The sequence below is a fragment of the Micromonas pusilla genome, assembly GCF_000151265.4.
Source record: "Micromonas pusilla CCMP1545 genomic scaffold MICPUCscaffold_13, whole genome shotgun sequence".
NCBI classification, from domain to species: domain Eukaryota; kingdom Viridiplantae; phylum Chlorophyta; class Mamiellophyceae; order Mamiellales; family Mamiellaceae; genus Micromonas; species Micromonas pusilla.
In genome coordinates this window covers 163,983-178,760 of record NW_003315894.1, presented here as the reverse complement: position 1 = coordinate 178,760, position 14,778 = coordinate 163,983, and the positions used below count along the sequence as shown (strand labels likewise).

General features: G+C 69.6%; 8 protein-coding genes across 8 annotated transcripts; 3 read left to right on the top strand and 5 right to left on the bottom strand.

Annotated features, from left to right (window-relative positions):
• Positions 1-446: 446 nt before the first annotated feature.
• MICPUCDRAFT_52527 (uncharacterized protein) lies at positions 447-2,480 on the top strand (the record flags this gene model as incomplete). Its single annotated transcript, XM_003062938.1, has 1 exon — positions 447-2,480. The coding sequence occupies one exon, from the start codon at positions 447-449 to the stop codon at positions 2,478-2,480; it is 2,034 nt and encodes a 677-aa protein (XP_003062984.1).
• Positions 2,481-2,611: 131 nt separating this feature from the next.
• MICPUCDRAFT_52526 (uncharacterized protein) lies at positions 2,612-3,295 on the bottom strand (the record flags this gene model as incomplete). The annotated part of the gene is made up of 1 exon (XM_003062730.1): positions 2,612-3,295. The coding sequence occupies one exon, from the start codon at positions 3,293-3,295 to the stop codon at positions 2,612-2,614; it is 684 nt and encodes a 227-aa protein (XP_003062776.1).
• A 381-nt stretch (positions 3,296-3,676) lies between these two features.
• On the top strand, positions 3,677-8,754 carry FA1P (flagellar autotomy protein; the record flags this gene model as incomplete). The annotated part of the gene is made up of 2 exons (XM_003062937.1): positions 3,677-5,065; positions 5,258-8,754. The coding sequence occupies 2 exons, from the start codon at positions 3,677-3,679 to the stop codon at positions 8,714-8,716; spliced, it is 4,848 nt and encodes a 1,615-aa protein (XP_003062983.1). The 3' UTR covers positions 8,717-8,754.
• A 41-nt stretch (positions 8,755-8,795) lies between these two features.
• On the bottom strand, positions 8,796-9,694 carry MICPUCDRAFT_52523 (uncharacterized protein; the record flags this gene model as incomplete). Its single annotated transcript, XM_003062729.1, has 3 exons — positions 8,796-9,067; positions 9,168-9,431; positions 9,604-9,694. 3 exons carry the CDS (start codon positions 9,692-9,694, stop codon positions 8,796-8,798), a joined length of 627 nt encoding a protein of 208 aa, XP_003062775.1.
• A 280-nt stretch (positions 9,695-9,974) lies between these two features.
• MICPUCDRAFT_52522 (uncharacterized protein) lies at positions 9,975-11,929 on the bottom strand (the record flags this gene model as incomplete). Its single annotated transcript, XM_003062728.1, has 3 exons — positions 9,975-10,784; positions 10,941-11,354; positions 11,666-11,929. 3 exons carry the CDS (start codon positions 11,927-11,929, stop codon positions 9,975-9,977), a joined length of 1,488 nt encoding a protein of 495 aa, XP_003062774.1.
• Positions 11,930-12,006: 77 nt separating this feature from the next.
• MICPUCDRAFT_52521 (uncharacterized protein) lies at positions 12,007-12,234 on the bottom strand (the record flags this gene model as incomplete). Its single annotated transcript, XM_003062727.1, has 1 exon — positions 12,007-12,234. One exon carries the CDS (start codon positions 12,232-12,234, stop codon positions 12,007-12,009), a length of 228 nt encoding a protein of 75 aa, XP_003062773.1.
• Positions 12,235-12,301: 67 nt separating this feature from the next.
• MICPUCDRAFT_52520 (uncharacterized protein) lies at positions 12,302-13,201 on the bottom strand (the record flags this gene model as incomplete). Its single annotated transcript, XM_003062726.1, has 1 exon — positions 12,302-13,201. The coding sequence occupies one exon, from the start codon at positions 13,199-13,201 to the stop codon at positions 12,302-12,304; it is 900 nt and encodes a 299-aa protein (XP_003062772.1).
• Positions 13,202-13,601: 400 nt separating this feature from the next.
• Positions 13,602-13,973, top strand: MICPUCDRAFT_42397 (uncharacterized protein; the record flags this gene model as incomplete). The annotated part of the gene is made up of 1 exon (XM_003062936.1): positions 13,602-13,973. The coding sequence occupies one exon, from the start codon at positions 13,602-13,604 to the stop codon at positions 13,971-13,973; it is 372 nt and encodes a 123-aa protein (XP_003062982.1).
• Between the last annotated feature and the right edge of the window lie 805 nt (positions 13,974-14,778).

Genomic DNA, 14,778 nt, shown 5'->3' with positions numbered 1-14,778 from the left:
CGACGATCGGGGGCGCGAGGACCGACGCCGACCGCGGAGGCGCGCGAGACGGCGACGCGCTCGAGTCTCCGCGGCGAAGGAAAACTTCTTCGCGCGCGACGACGGCGTTCGACGCGCGCGGCGTGCGCGCGCGCTGTGCCGCGACGCTCCGCGGGACCTCCCAATTCGTTCTGTTCTTCCCGCCTTGTCGTCGCGACGCGTGCGCACCGACCGCGCGCGGCGACCGCCGCGCGATACCAGCGAAGTTTCGCCGCGTCGTCTCCGCATTCGCGCACCTCGCGCCCTCGCGCGACCACCAGGCGCGCGCCCGCGACGCGATGTTCGGCGCGCCGAAGCACCGCGGGGACGGGAAAGACCGGGCGAAGCCGCGGCCGGAGTCCGGTGCGTCGTCGATCGCGCGCGCGCGCGGCGTCCGTCGTCGTCGTCGCGTCGTTCGATCGCCCGCGATGAGCGCGAATTTCGCCCCGACCGACGATTGCATTCGCGCCCGCGAGGATGCATGGATCCGTCGACCGATCGATCGATCCATCGCGCGCCCCCGCGCCATAACTCGAGTCCCAAACCTGACTTCATCCCCGCCGTCGCCTCCCCGTCCAAACCCTCCTCCTCCAGCGCCTCCGAGGCGAACGCACGGCCCCGCGCACCACCCCGCGCCTCCGCGCCAGCTCGTCGAGGCGGTCCGCGCGCGATACCCACTCTGGGCCACCCTCGGCATCGACGCGCTCGCGCTCGCGCGCCAGCGCGCGCTGCCGTGGCTCCTGAAGCAGATCGAGGACGTGTACGACGAGCGGTACGCGCACGACGTCGCGGAGCTCGAGTTCGCGGCCGGGTGCGTGCGCGACGAGAAGAAGAAGAGAGGAGGAGGAGGAGGAGGCGGTACAGCCGGCGGCGACGCGGACGACGAGTCGGACGCGGCTGCGGCGATCATCGAAGCCGCGCTCGCGCCGAGGCCGTTCCCCGAGTACGTCCTCGCGCACTGCGCGCGACGGTACGGCGTCAAGTCTCTCGCGGAGAAGGCGGCGTGGGAGCTCATGTGCAACGCGGAGGCGGCGAGGAGCGCGGGAGCGCACACGTCCGTGGATCTGTTTTGCGCGTTTTGCAACCGCGGATACGACGACGAGGAGCTGATGTTCTTCCTCTACGTCCGACAGGTGCGCGGCGCGCGTCGTCCGACACGGACACGACACTTTCGCGTGACATCTCATCTCGACCGCGCGATCGTCCACGTGGATTTCAAATCTTTTCGCATCCGATCGCGCGCCGACCAATCGAATCGATCCCTCACCGCGAATCGAATCCATCGACAGCAACTCTTGTCGGCGTGCGCGAGAGCGCTGCCGCGGGTGGACGTGCACGACGTGAAAGGCGCGTCGCAGCGGTTCCTCGCCGGGCCGCCGGCGCCACCGCTGCCTCCCGCGATCGCGCTCACGGAGAAGCGCGCGAGGGACGTCACGCGGAGCGTCTTCGGCGGCGCCGTCGCGGACGGGATGCTCTGTCAGGCGGTGTTGCAGCTCGTCGGCGATTTTTTCAAGGAGAAACGCGAAGAGGCGTCGCGCGAGAAGAAGGGCAAGGGCAAAGGCAAGGGCAAGGGCGGCGGATCCGGGAGAGGCGGCGTGGACGCCGCCGCGGAGGCGACGATGGAGGCGTACTACTACCTCAAGCTCATGCTGAGCGCGTACCGGGACACGCGGCCGGACGGCGGCGGCGAGGACGACCCGTCCGCGGCGCCCGCGGTCGCCGCGCGAGAGGAAGCGCTCGACCGGCTGTTCATCGGCGAGGACGTGGACGCGGCGCCGTCGGTGACGACCGCGGACGGCGGTGACGACGTCTCGACGTCCCCGGGGCGGGCGTCCGGCGGCGGATGGGGCGCCGGCGGTGCGACGTCGGCGGCGACGGCGGCGGCGGCGACGGCGGCGGACGCCGCATTTCGCGCCGCCTCGCCCGCGAGAGAAACTAACTCCCCCTCTGGGAAACTCTCCGTGGACCCGAACGGGACGTACGTCAAGCTCGTGCGACGCGCCATCTCGAACAGCTGCGGGATGTACTGCGACGTGTACCTGATCCAGGTGGCGCGAGACGTCGCGCCCGCGACGTTCGCGGAGATCAAAGCCAAGGCGACGGCGGAGCTCGACCGACGCGCGCAGGGGCTGTTTTCCGGCGCGCTCGCGGCCGCGTTCCCCGGCGTCGTCGTCGTCGAGAGTGTTGACGATGTTAACGGCGGCGACGGCGCCGCGGCCCACGTGGCGGCGTCGGAGCCCGCGCTCGTGGAGACGACGCGGCGGAGCGTGTCGGCGTTGATGCGTCGCGGCGCGAACGCGACGGGCGCGGGGGGGAAGGACGCGAAGGACGTGGCGAAGCAGATCTTGGCGACGAAGACGATACGAGCGACCGTGGAGCCGATGCTGTCGCGGCTGCTGTCGGAGCTCCCGGAGGACGAGTTCGATGAGGAGGAGGAGGAGGAGCAGGAGAACTTGGATTGATCGTAATCTCTACTGTAAGGTATCACGCGACGACGTCCGACCGTCGCCGAAAAAAATACCGCCCGTCTCGTCGCGTCGCGTCCACTTTTTGACAGCTCGCGTCGATTCAACGTACGTTCTGCTTCGTTCGCTCACGCCGCCGCGAGCTCGGCCTCGAGTGCGTCCACTTCGTCTTGCGCGTAGGTGGCGCCGAGCTCCACCGCGACGCGGTGCCACTTCAGCGCCTCCGTTTTGTTCACCGCCACGTCCCTAAACGCGTCGTTGTCCCGGCTCGCGTCTCCCGCGTACCTCCTCGCGTACGGGCCGTATCTGTAGATGAACCCGAGCGCATACGCGGCCCCTTTTTCACCCAACTCGGCCGCTTTGACGTACAGCTCGAGCGACTTCACTATATTTTTCTCCACGCCAAGGCCCTCCACGTAGCACCCCGCGAGGTAGTAGGTAGCTTCGGCGTGCCCACACCTGGACGCCCTTTCGAACCACTCGACCGCCTTCGTCACGTCTCTCTTCACGCCGTACCCATAGAGGTAGCAGCTTCCGATCCAGCAAATGGCGTCGGCGTCTCCAGTCGCCCTGCGCCACCAGTAGACCGCACGCTTCCTCTTCCCCGCGTCGTAAAGCCCTCGACCGAGCTCGAATAACGCCCTCGGAGAGCCCCCAGGCAACGACGCGTCAGACTTCTCCGCGTCCCTCCACACCTTGCTCACCTGGGCGAGCGCGACGCGGTCTCGCGGGTCGTCCCCGAGGTGCGAGAACACGACGGCGGCGACGTTCTCGGGTATAGTGTTGAAACCGGTGCTCGAGCGCGTTTGCATGGCTCGGATCTGGGCTGGGGGCGGCGGCGGGGGCGCGCGAAAGACTGAAGCTTTTTCCTCGTCAGCGTCAGGTTCTGCCTGGCGCGGCGCGGCTCTATGATAGCAGCTCCAGTCAGATTCGAACTTTCCGTTCGTCGTCAACGATCGTTTTTTCCGCCCGCGTCCCGAGTCGTCCTCCGCGTCGTCCTCCGTCCACAGCGCGCCGCGCGTCGGGACGGAGGTCGCGCGCGGGATCGACTCGAGGCGCGTCGACGGTCGCGCGCGCGAGCGACGCGCGCGGACGTATCGCGTCTCGCGGCTCGGTCCTCGAGATCGATTCGATCGACGAAAGCCGCGAGTTCGGCACCCGTCGTTGTTGATTCGACTCGGTCGACGCGCGCGATGCCGCCGAAGCCGCCGCCGCCGCCGCCGCCGCCGCCGCCGCCGCCCGGCGCGAAGGGCGACGCCGCGCCGCCGTCGAAAGAACCCGACGCGGAGAAGCCGCACTGGACGAACGACAAGAACGAGAAGCGAAAGGCGAACCCGCCGCGCGAGCTCACCAAGGCGAACCTCGCGAATCAGCGGAGCCAGCCGTGGCAGGCGCGGATGCCGCCCGCGGTGTCGCACAAGGGGAACACGGAGGTGCTGCCCCTCGGCAGAGAGGGCGCGGTGTGCGAGCTGTGCGGGATGCCCGGGCACGACGCGGACGTGTGCGCGGACCGACCGCCCGCGCCGAGGCCGAAGCTCACCCTCGACCTGAGCGCGGTTGGCGCGGCTGGCGCGGCGGCGGCGGCGGCGGACGCGCCCGAGGCGGAGCCGTCCTACGGCGACATCCCGGACTCGCCGTCGCACCAGTTCCCGGCCGCGAGCGCGAAGGAGATCGCCCGCCAGGAGGAGAAGAAGAGAGCGGAGGTGGCGAGGATAAAGAAGGAGCGCGCGGACGCGAAAGAGGCGGCGCTGTTGAAAGGCGCGTTCTATACACTGGTCCCCATACGACCGCGTTGGCGTGGTGAACGCCGTTCCTTAAGGACTTTGCCCGGCGTATCTCTGCGCCCACCCCTCGCTTTCAATCCCCGCCCTCGACGCCTTTCAACTCCAACTGACGCCTTTCAACTCCACCCCGACATTCGTTCTGGCGTGCTGTTGAAAGAGCTGGAGGCGGCGCGTCTCGCGGACGGCGGCGGCGGCGGCGGCGTCGACGACGACGACGACGACGACGACGACGCGCCGGCGTACGCGCCGCCGCCGCCGATGCTGCCGCCGAAGGAGGACGTGAAGGAGGACCCGATCACGGAGGGTCTCGCCGGGTTCGAGGACGCCGCGAAGCGGTTCGATTGGGAGAAGGACGCGAGGGAGAAAGCCGAGGCGAAGGCGCGGCGGGTGCGTCACGAAAAGCTCGAACGCGCGGTTCACAAAGCCGCGCACTTGGAAGACCTGGCCGAATCGTTCGAGGTGATGCAACTGAAGCGGCAGGTCATGGAGAAGAACGCGAAGACGCAGCACGCGAATTTCAACCGGTTTCGGCAGCAGAACGTCGAGTTCGCGGCGGACCCCGGGGACGATCCGCTCGCGGGAGAGCACCCGAGGATCCCGGGTGTGCCTAAATTTTCGTACGGACACTACCCCGTCAAGGACATCGTCTCCGAGGCGCTCACGCGCGCGGTCGTCCTCGAGGAGCAGCAGCGGAAAGATAATATCACCGCGGAGAAGTTCGGGCGCGAGCTCACGCAGACGGCGATCACGACGCTGATCGACGACGAGGGGGAGGCGACGCGGCAAGAGCTGATCAAGGCGCGTTCTCATCACACTGGTTCCCATACGGCCGCGTCGGCGTGGTGAACGCCGATCCTTGAGGACTTTCTCTCCCGGCGATTCTCTCCGCCCAGGGTCCCTCGCTTTCAATCCCCGCCCTCGACGCCTTTCAACTTCAACTGACGCCTTTCAACCCCACCCCGACGTCGCTTTGTATGGAATGGCCCCAAGGACGCGCTCGCCGGCGGCGCGGATGCGTTTCGCGAGGCGATGACGCTCATGAAAGCGGACGCGGACGCCTTCAGAGCGCAGCTCGAGGAAGCGGTCGAGGACGCGGTCGCCACGGAGTCGACGCACAAGGCGCGTATCGGCGCGCTGGAGTCCGAGATCGAGGAGGAGCGGGCGAAGAGCGCGAAGGCGGCGGAGGAGGCGGCGGCGGCGCGCGCGGAGCTCGCCGCTTCCGTCGTCGAGTTCGAGACGATCAGAGACGAGTTCGAGGGCGAGAAGAAGCTGATTCTCGACGCCGCGGACGCGACGAAGAGGGCGTCCAAGCTCGCCGCGAAGAGAGTCGCGGACGACGCGGAGGCGCTGCGCGTTGAGCTGCTCGGCGTTCGACGCGCCGCGGACGCCGAGGCGGCGGCGAATCGAAACGCGCTCGAGTCTCTGCGTCGGCAGATCAAGCGCTTGGAAAACGACGCCGTCGAGTCGGAGCGCGCGGCGATCGACCACCTCGGCGCGGTGAAGAGGGACCTCGCGAGCGCGAGAGCGGACGCGAGAGAGGCGGAGAGGGCGCGCGCGGAGTCGGAGCGGCGGACGAGGGACGCGGAGGCGAGGGCGGCGGACGCCGAGTCGCGCGCCGCCGCCGCGGAGGCGTCCGAGCGGAAGCTCATGGCGATGCAGAAGAAGGCGAACGCGCTCGCGAGGGAGCGCGAGGGGAAGGAAGCGGAGGCGGCGAGAGAGGCGGCGCGCGCGGCGAGAGCGGAGAAGCTCGCGGCGTCGGCGGCGTCGGCGTCGGCGTCGTCGGCGTCGTCGTCGGCGGCCAATCAGAACGCGCCCCCGGCGACCGCGGCGGCGGCGGCGAAGAAAAAATCGCCGACGGCGTCCAAAGCTGCCAAGGCGAGACCGACCGACCCCGCGCTGCAGGCCGCGCGCGACGCCGCGGTGAAGGACGCCGCCGCGGAGGTGGAGCGCGAGCGCGTCGCCGCGGCCAAAGCGCTCGCGGACGCGAAGCGCGCGCGAAGGAAAGCGATCGAGGCGGAGGAGATTTCCGCGGCTCGACTCGGCGCGCTCGCGCCTCCGCACCTCAAGACGTTGAAGCTGGCGTCGCGCGCGTTCGTCGTCGCGAGCGACGGCGACGGCGACGGCGAGGCGGACGGAGGTTTCGACGCGAGGGACGCTTTGGTCGAGATGCTCGGCGCGAGGCACGACATCGCGACGACGACGCGGCCGAACGGTGTGGACGCGGCGCCCGCGCGCGCGGGCGCCGCCGCCGCCGTCGTCGTCCTCGCCACGTCCGCGGCGAGGGCGGACGAGCGCGCGCGGCGCGAGATCACCGCCGCGCTGACGCACGACCCGCCGCGGCGCGTGATCCTCCTCGTCGCGCGCGGCGACGACCGCGGGCTGTCCGGGCTCGTGCCGGAGGATGTGTTGAGGGACGCGAGCGTCGAGGACGGAGCGGTGGAGATCATCCCGTGCGAGATGCGCGGCTTCGTCGCCGCAGCCGCGCGCGACGCCGACGCCGCGGGCTTCGCCGCCGACGCCGACGCCGCGGTCGCCGCGGTCGCGCGATGCATGGGCGCGCCGGACGCGTTCCTCGCCTCCTTACCCGCGTCGTCGCTCGCGTCCATCGCGTCCGCGAGGGACGCGCCGTTGGACCTCTCCGGTTTGGGCGCGTTGACGACGTTGACGGCGCCCGCCGGCGACGGCGACGCGTTGCGTCGCGTGTTGAGCGCGCCGTCGTGCCGTCTCAGGGCGCTCACGGCGACGCGCGCGCCGAGCGGCGCCGTCGCGGGCGCGATCGCCGCGAGCGCGATGGAGTGCGCGTCGTTGCGGACGCTGTCGTTCGGCGGCGCGACGTTGCCGATCGCGGAAGCGAGAGCGGGGAAACTTGGACTCGGCGGATGGGACGGTCGCCTGGACCTCAGCGGGACGACCGACCGTCCTTCCTCGGAGGCGGCGACGGCGACGGCGACGGAGGAGCCGCGCGTCGCGGAGTGCGAACTCTGCGCGCTGCGCGCGATGTTCGCGCCCGAACGCGGCGGATGCGGCGGCGCCGTGCGCGAGGTGACGTTGCACGCGAAGGCGTCGGCGGCGACGACGCGCGCCGTCGTCGCGGCGATTCGAGGCGCGTCGGATTCGGATCCGGACGCGACGACGCCGCATCCGTCCGTGAACGGCGTGCCGGCGGTCCTCTCCCCGGATTCGGACGACGTCGTGGACCTGAGCGGGATGGCGTGCGGCGCGCCGGGGCTCGTCGCCCTCGCCGTCGCGCTCGAGACGGGACCCACGGAAACGGAGACTCGCGCCGCGTCCCTGTCGACGCTCTCGCTCGGCGGGTCGAGCCTCGGCGGCGCCGACGCCGGCGCCGCGCTCGCCGCCGCGCTCGCCTCCCCCGCGTGCGCGAAGCTCCGGCGGCTGCTCCTCCCCGGCGCCGCGCTCGGGCCCTCGGGCGTGCGCGCGGTGTGCGACGCGCTGCCTCCGTCGCTCGAGACGCTCGATCTGGGGTCGAACGCCGCGGGCGACGACGCCGGCGCCGCCGCGGCGACGGCGTTGAGGCGGTGCGCCGCGCTGGCGACGTTGTCCGTCGCCGCGAACGAGATCGGGCCCGAGGGGGCCAAGGCGCTCGCGCCCGCGATCCGCGATCACGCGTCGCTTCGAGAGCTGCACTTGAACGGCAATCGCGTCGGGGATAAGGGCGTGACGAGCCTGTGCGTCGCGATCAAGACGACGAAGGCGCCGTTCGCGCGGTTGATACTCAGCGAAAATTTCAACGTCACCGCCGGCGGGATGAAGCCGCTCGCGTCGCTGGTTTCGACCTCGCGCACGTTGACCGAGTTGAACCTGTCGAGGGTCATGATCGGCGCCGAGGGCGCGAAAGCGCTGTGTGTCGGGCTGAGAGACCCGGCGTGCGCGCTGAAAGTGTTGGAGCTCGGCGCGTGTAAGCTCCGCGCGGACGGCGCGAAGCACCTCGGCGACGCGATTCGCGCGAACGCTTCCATACTTCGCCTTGGTCTTTCCAGGAACTCGTTAGGGGATAAGGGCGTCTTCGAGCTCGTGGCCGGGGGGCTGGAGAGCGCCAAGTCGCTCGTGGAGCTCGACGTGAGGGACAACGCGATCGGTCCAGAGGGGGCGAAGCGTCTGACGACGGCGTTGAGGACGAAGAATTTCACGCTGCGCGCGTTGGCGTTTTCCGGGAATAAGTTGGACGACGTGAAAACGGCCGCGCTCGTGGCGTTAGCGATGAGCACGACGCGAGGCGTGCGATTGAAACCGCAGGTCGTCGCGGCAGGAAACGCGGAGGAGAAGTCCGCGAACCCGGTCACGTCGAAGGAGGCGGAGGGCGACGAGAACAAGCTTCCGGAGACGGCGGCGGCGGCGGCGACGAAGCCGCCGTCGCCGGCGCGGCAGATCGCGACGTCTTCGGAGGAGGACTTCATCGAGGAGGATCTGCCCGAGGAAATAGACGACTAGGAGCTCGGTAGCAGTATGATACAGCGCGACTCGCAGTTCGCCGCGTGAACGAAAAACAAAACGTAACGTAACGTCCAATTCACAGGAGTTTCACCTCGAGCGCGCCGTCCTCCTCGGCGGCGGCGTCCGCGAGTTGAATCACCGCGCCGACGCGTAACCCCCCCTCCGCGGTGCTCATCGCGCTCAGATCGTCGCATAGCATCGCGGTCCTCCATCCCCAGCCCTTCGGCGCGCGCGGCAGCGTCGTCGCCTTCGTGCTCGGGGCCAAGCTTCCGAGTCGGACGATCTCCGACTTGGAGGGGCACAGCAGTTCGTACCGAACGCTCACCGTCTCTCTCGCGTCGCAGTACCCTGAGGGTCAAAACATACAAAAATAGTTCATCGGTCAGTTGAAAAGAGACGCGATCAAGTGTTGAAACCGATCTGGGTGAAAATCGTTTGCAGAACGCACCGGACACCTGCAGCCGCGCGTGGTTCACGTCCGACGACGACGGCGACGACGACGGCTCGCCGGCGACGCTCTGCGCGTGCGGCTGCGACCGGGAGCCGCCGCCGCCGCCGCCGCCCGTCGTCGCCGTCGCGTGCGTCAGCGCGGAGTCCACCGCGCTCAGGTTGAACGACGCGGGCGAGTGCGGAATGAGCGGGTCTCTCGCCGGCCGTCGATGCAGAAACAGGCCGAGCGTCTTTCGACCCTTCGGGTCCTCGTCCGAGAAGGCTTGGACGTTGAAGTACGGGGTGGAGTTGAAAGGCGTCAGTTGGAGTTGGAAGGCGTCGAGGGCGGGTATTGAAAGCGAGGTGTGGGCGGAGAGATGCGCCGGGAAAAGTTCTTAAGGATCGGCGTTCACCACGCCAACGGGGTCGTATGGGGACCAGTGTGTAGAACGCACCTTGGACGGAGACTTTCCACAGCGACCCGGCGTAGAACTCCTCCACGCTGTGCCGCGCCTGGCCGTCCGCGAGGGACAGGACGTCACCCATCTCGACGCCGAACCGGAACGGGAGCTCCGTGCCGTCGAGCGTTTTGCCGCGATGCGCCGCCGTGGCGGCGGCGGCGGCGGCTCTGCCCCCTCTCGACGACAAGGCGTTTTTCCCTCCCCTCGACCCGCCGCCGCCAGCCCCGGTCCCGCGCGCGCTGGTAGCGAATGTCGGGGTGGAGTTGAAAGGCGTCAGAAACGGAGTTGAAAGGCGTCGAGGGCGGTTATTGAAAGCGAGGGCTGGGCGGAGAGAGACGCCGGCAAAAGTCCTTAAGGATCGGCGTTCACCACGACAACGCGGTCGTATGGGGACCAGTGTATAGAACGCACCTAGTCCCGGCGCCGCCGTCCGCGCGCTTCTTCATCGGCGACGCGGACGACCCCGCGGCGCCCGCGGCTCGGTTCGAGACCCCCGCGCGCGCGTCGTCGTCGTCGTCGTCGTCCTCGTCGTCCTCGTCGTCCTCGTCGCTCTCCCCGCGCGCGCCCCCGCCGCCATCTTCGATTTCGATTCTGCTCAAGCTCTCGTCCACCCGCGACGGCGGCGCGCGCGCGCGACTCGGCGCGTCCGCGTCGCTCGCGCCCGCGCCGCGCTCGCTCCCGTCTCTCCCCTGCGCCGCGGCGACGTGCGCTTTCAGCAGCGTCTGCGCCCACAGTCCGTCGACCACCGCGCGCGTCGGCGACGTCGCCGCCGCGTCCGCCGCCGCGCTCACCGCGTTGACCGCGTCGGCGGCGCCGACGCCCGCCTCCCCTCGCAGCGCCGCCTCGCCCAGCGCGGCGACCATTGACCCGAGGCACGCCGCTTTGAAGTCGCCGTCCTCGAGCTCGAGCTCGGCGCGTATCGCGAGCAAGTCCGCGAACGGGAGGTGTTGGTAGTTGACGCACGCGGACAGCGCCTCGGCGCGCAACGCGACGGCGGCGGGGTCCGGGCCGCCGTCGCCGTCGCCGTCGCCGTCGCAGCTCTCTTCCAGCAGCCGCGACGTGACGTCCGCGACGAGCTCGAACCGCGCGCGCTCGTTCGCGACCCACAGGTCGTTCGATCGCAGCAGCTTCAGCAGCGTCGTCGGGCTGAGGTGGTGCAACGTCCCTCGCAGCTCCTTCGCGCCGCGCGCGCACGCGAACCCCCAACACGCGGCGGCGACTGAACGTCGGGGTGGGGTTGAAAGGCGTCAGATGGAGTTGAAAGGCAACGCGGGCGGGGATTGAAAGCGAGGCGTGGGCGGAGAGAGACGACGGGAAAGTCCTTAAGGAACGGCGTTCACCACGCCGACGGGGTCGTATGGGGACCAGTGTGAGATGAGATAGAACGCGCCTCTCTCGCCCGGGTCGCCCATCCCGAACGCGCTCTGCTCGCACAGGTTTTGGTATCGCAGGAACGTCCGCTCGTCCACGTCCGCGACGATGAAGTCCGCGCAGATATCGCACAAGTCTCGGAGGTCGAGGAACGACCCCGCGGCGAGCACGCGCGGCGCCGCGTCCGTCGTCAGCGTCGGCGGTTTGTCGTACAGAAACCCCAGCGTCGTCTCCACCGCGTCCACGTCGACGAGGTCGCTGACGTCGTCGAAGCGCAGGGTGAGCGTCGGCGACGACGCGTCGAGCCACGGGCCGCGCATGAGCGCGGCGAAGTACGGCGAGCGCGAGAGGACGAGACGATGCAGCGGGTAATCCTGCGGGGGGGGCGCGGGGGACGGAGGAGGGGAGGCGTGAGGCGCGAGGGGCGGGGTATCACACTGGTCCCCATACGACGGCGTCGGCGTGGTGAACGCCGATCCTTAAGGACTTCACTTCGCCCGGCGCATCTCTCCGCCCAGGGTCCCATGGGCGAGGCGCGAGGGGCGGGCGGGCGCGTCGTCGCGACCGCGTTGTTTAATTCCGCCGTCGCGTCGACGTCTCGGAGGATTGGGCGAACGCGCCGAGACGACGCGCGACGCTTCATCGCGACGCCGCTCGCGCGACGCTTCATCGCGACGCGACGCACCTTGCCCAGCGCGGAGACGACGACGTCGCTGAACTCGCGCTCCTCCCACCCCAAGCTCTGCACGTGCGCGGCGAGCCCGACGGAGGCGTCGGCGAGCGCGGCGCGACGCGTCGTCAGCGACGACGACGACGACGACGTCGCCGCGCTCGTCGCGCGCCGCGGCGACGCGTACGCGCCGGAGAGGAGCGCGTCGAGGTTGCCGTCCGCGTCGTCCTTCGCGACGTCCGCGTCGTGCGACGCGGACTGCGCGCCGGGATCGGACATCGCGACGAGGGCTGTGGGGGAGGCGCGCGCGTGCGAATGAATAATTAATGGAGCCGATGCGCTTCTGTTTGCGCTGGCTACACCGCCGACGAGGCCGCGGGCGGCTCCTTCTTCTCGGCCGGGGGTGTCGACGCGAACAGGGCGTTCAACGTCGTGTCGAACCCCCCGAACCACGACCCGGACGCGCCCGCGGACACCGGCTTCGGCGAGTTCGTCGCGGGGACAGACCCGGGGAGGACCCCGCCGCCGCCGCCGCCCGCGCCCGCGCCCGCGCCCGCGCCCGCGCCCGCCGCCGCCGCCGCCATCACCCGCGCGCCCTCCGCCCTCTTCGCCGCGTCCCCGGGGCGCTCGAACACCGGCGCCGAGCCGCTGTTACTCCGCGTGTGCTTCGGACGCAGCGTGCTCGGCCGCGCGGACGAGCCCCCGGGGAGAACGTCGAGGTGAACGCCGCCCGGGGTGGTCGTCGTCGCCCCGGGCGTCGACGGCGCCAGCCCCGGTCCCGCGCGCGCTGGTAGCGAATGTCGGGGTGGAGTTGAAAGGCGTCAGAAACGGAGTTGAAAGGCGTCGAGGGCGGTTATTGAAAGCGAGGGGTGGGCGCAGAGAGACGCCGGCAAAAGTCCTTAAGGATCGGCGTTCACCACGCCGACGCGGTCGTATGGGGACCAGTGTGAGATAGAACGCGCCTTGAGCTCCTCCTCCTCCACCCTCCGCCGCCGCCGCGGGCGTCTCCTCCGGCGGCCGCAGCGACCAGAACGCCACGCTCTCCGGCACCGTCGCCGCGCACTCCGCGATGTACCCCTCGAGCGTCACGACGCGCGCGCGGTGCTCGTCCGCGACCGCGCGCAGCGCGTCCTTCTCCGATCTCAGCTCCTCCGTCCGCGCTCTCGACGCGGCGTCCAGCGCCTCGATCTCGACGTCGCGCCGCGCGACTTCCTCCCTCAGCCTCCGCGCCTCGTCCGCGTCGGCGCCGCGGTCGCCGCCCTCTTGCTGCGCGCGCCACGCGTCGTAGCTCTCCGACGACGCCGCGCCCTCGGTCGCCTCCGCGCGCTCGAGCCGCGCGAGTCGCTCGTGGAGGAGCGCCACCTCGTGCTTCCACGCCTCTGCCTCTGCGATCTTCGCGTTCGCGACGCGCTCGGCGTCGTCGGCGCGCTCCTCCGCGGCGCTCACTCTGTCCTCCGCGTCGCCGAGCATGTCCGCGAGGAGTTTCTCGTAGTCCGCGACGCGGACTTGGATGACGGCGGACCCGCTGGCCGTCGCGAGGTCGGACGGCATGGCGTCAGCGGGGGGGGGGGGCCGCGGGGAGTGACCGGCGTCTCAACGGAACGTCGGTGAAGAGCTTTAAGCTGACGAGGAAAAAACTTCAGTCTTTCGCGCGCGCCCGCCGCCGCCCCCCGCCCAGATCCGAGCCATGCAAACGCGCTCGAGCACCGGTTTCAACGCGATCCCCGAGAACGTCGCCGCCGTCGTGTTCTCGCACCTCGGGGACGACCCGCGAGACCGCGTCGCGCTCGCCCAGGTGAGCAAGGTGTGGAGGGACGCGGAGAAGTCTGACGCGTCGTTGCCTGGGGGCTCTCCCAGTGCTTTGTTCGAGCTCGGCGAAGGGCTTTACGCCGCGTATGAGTTCAAGCGTGCTATCTACTGGTGGCACAGGGCGACTGGAGACGCCGACGCCATGTGCTGGATCGGACGCTGTTACTACAATGGGTTCGGCGTGAAGGAAGACGACACGAAGGCGTTCGAGTGGTTCGAAAGAGCGTCCGGGTGCGGGCACGCCGAAGCTACCTACTACCTCGCGGGGTGCTACGTGGAGGGCCTTGGCGTGGAGAAAAATATAGTGAAGTCGCTCGAGCTGTACGTCAAAGCGGCCGAGTTGGGTGAAAAAGGGGCCGCGTATGAGCTCGGGATCATCTACCACTGCGGCCGGTGCGGCGTGGCGGTGAACAAAACGGAGGCGTTGAAGTGGTACCGCGTCGCGGTGGAGCTCGGCGACACCTTCGTGCAAGGCGCTGTGACCAAACTCGAGGCCGAGCTCGCGACGGCGTGAGCGAACGAAGCATACCATGAGCTGAACAGACGCGAGCGTGCGAGCGTGCGCGACGTGCGAGCGTGAAAACGAAACGAACAGAACGTCGCGTTCAGACGACGCCTCGCCGCGCCTACTCGGTCTTTTACACCTCCGCCCTCTCCTCGTCACCACTTCGAAAACTTGTCGTGCCCCGACATCACGCGCTTGTACACCGGATCGTCCATCGCGTTCCCCCCCCCGTCCAGCGTCCGGCTCTTCCGCCACTCGCCCCCGCCCTTCCCGAACGACGTCGCGAACTGCTTCCGATCGAGCGCGAACTCCGCCGGCGCTCGGTGCTGAGGGTCGTTCCGTCGTTCAAAGCGACGTCGGGGCGGAGTCGAAAGGCGTCAGAAGTGGAGTTGAAAGGCGTCGAGGCGCGTCGGGATCGAAAGCGAGGGGTAGTGGGCGGAGAGAGAGAGACGCGCGCGGGTAGTGAAGTCCTTAAGGATCGGCGTTCACCACGCCGACGCGGTCGTATGGGAACCAGTGTGAGGAAGTAGGACGCGCCTGATGCTCCCGCCGCTCCGGCGCCGCCGCCGACCGCTGCCTCTCCAACGCCGCCCTCGCCGCCGCCGCCTCCGCGTCGCCGCCGTCGCCGCCGCGCTGCCGCTCGAGCATCGCCTGCTTCGCGAGCTCCGTCTCCTCGATGTTCCGCATCTTGTAGTCCATCGGGAGCTGCACCTCCACGATCCCGGTGAGCCACCGGTCCGCGGTCTCCGCGCCCTCGGTTTTTTTCGTCGACAGCTCCGCGGGCGTCTCCCACAGGCGCTCCTCGTCCGTCTTC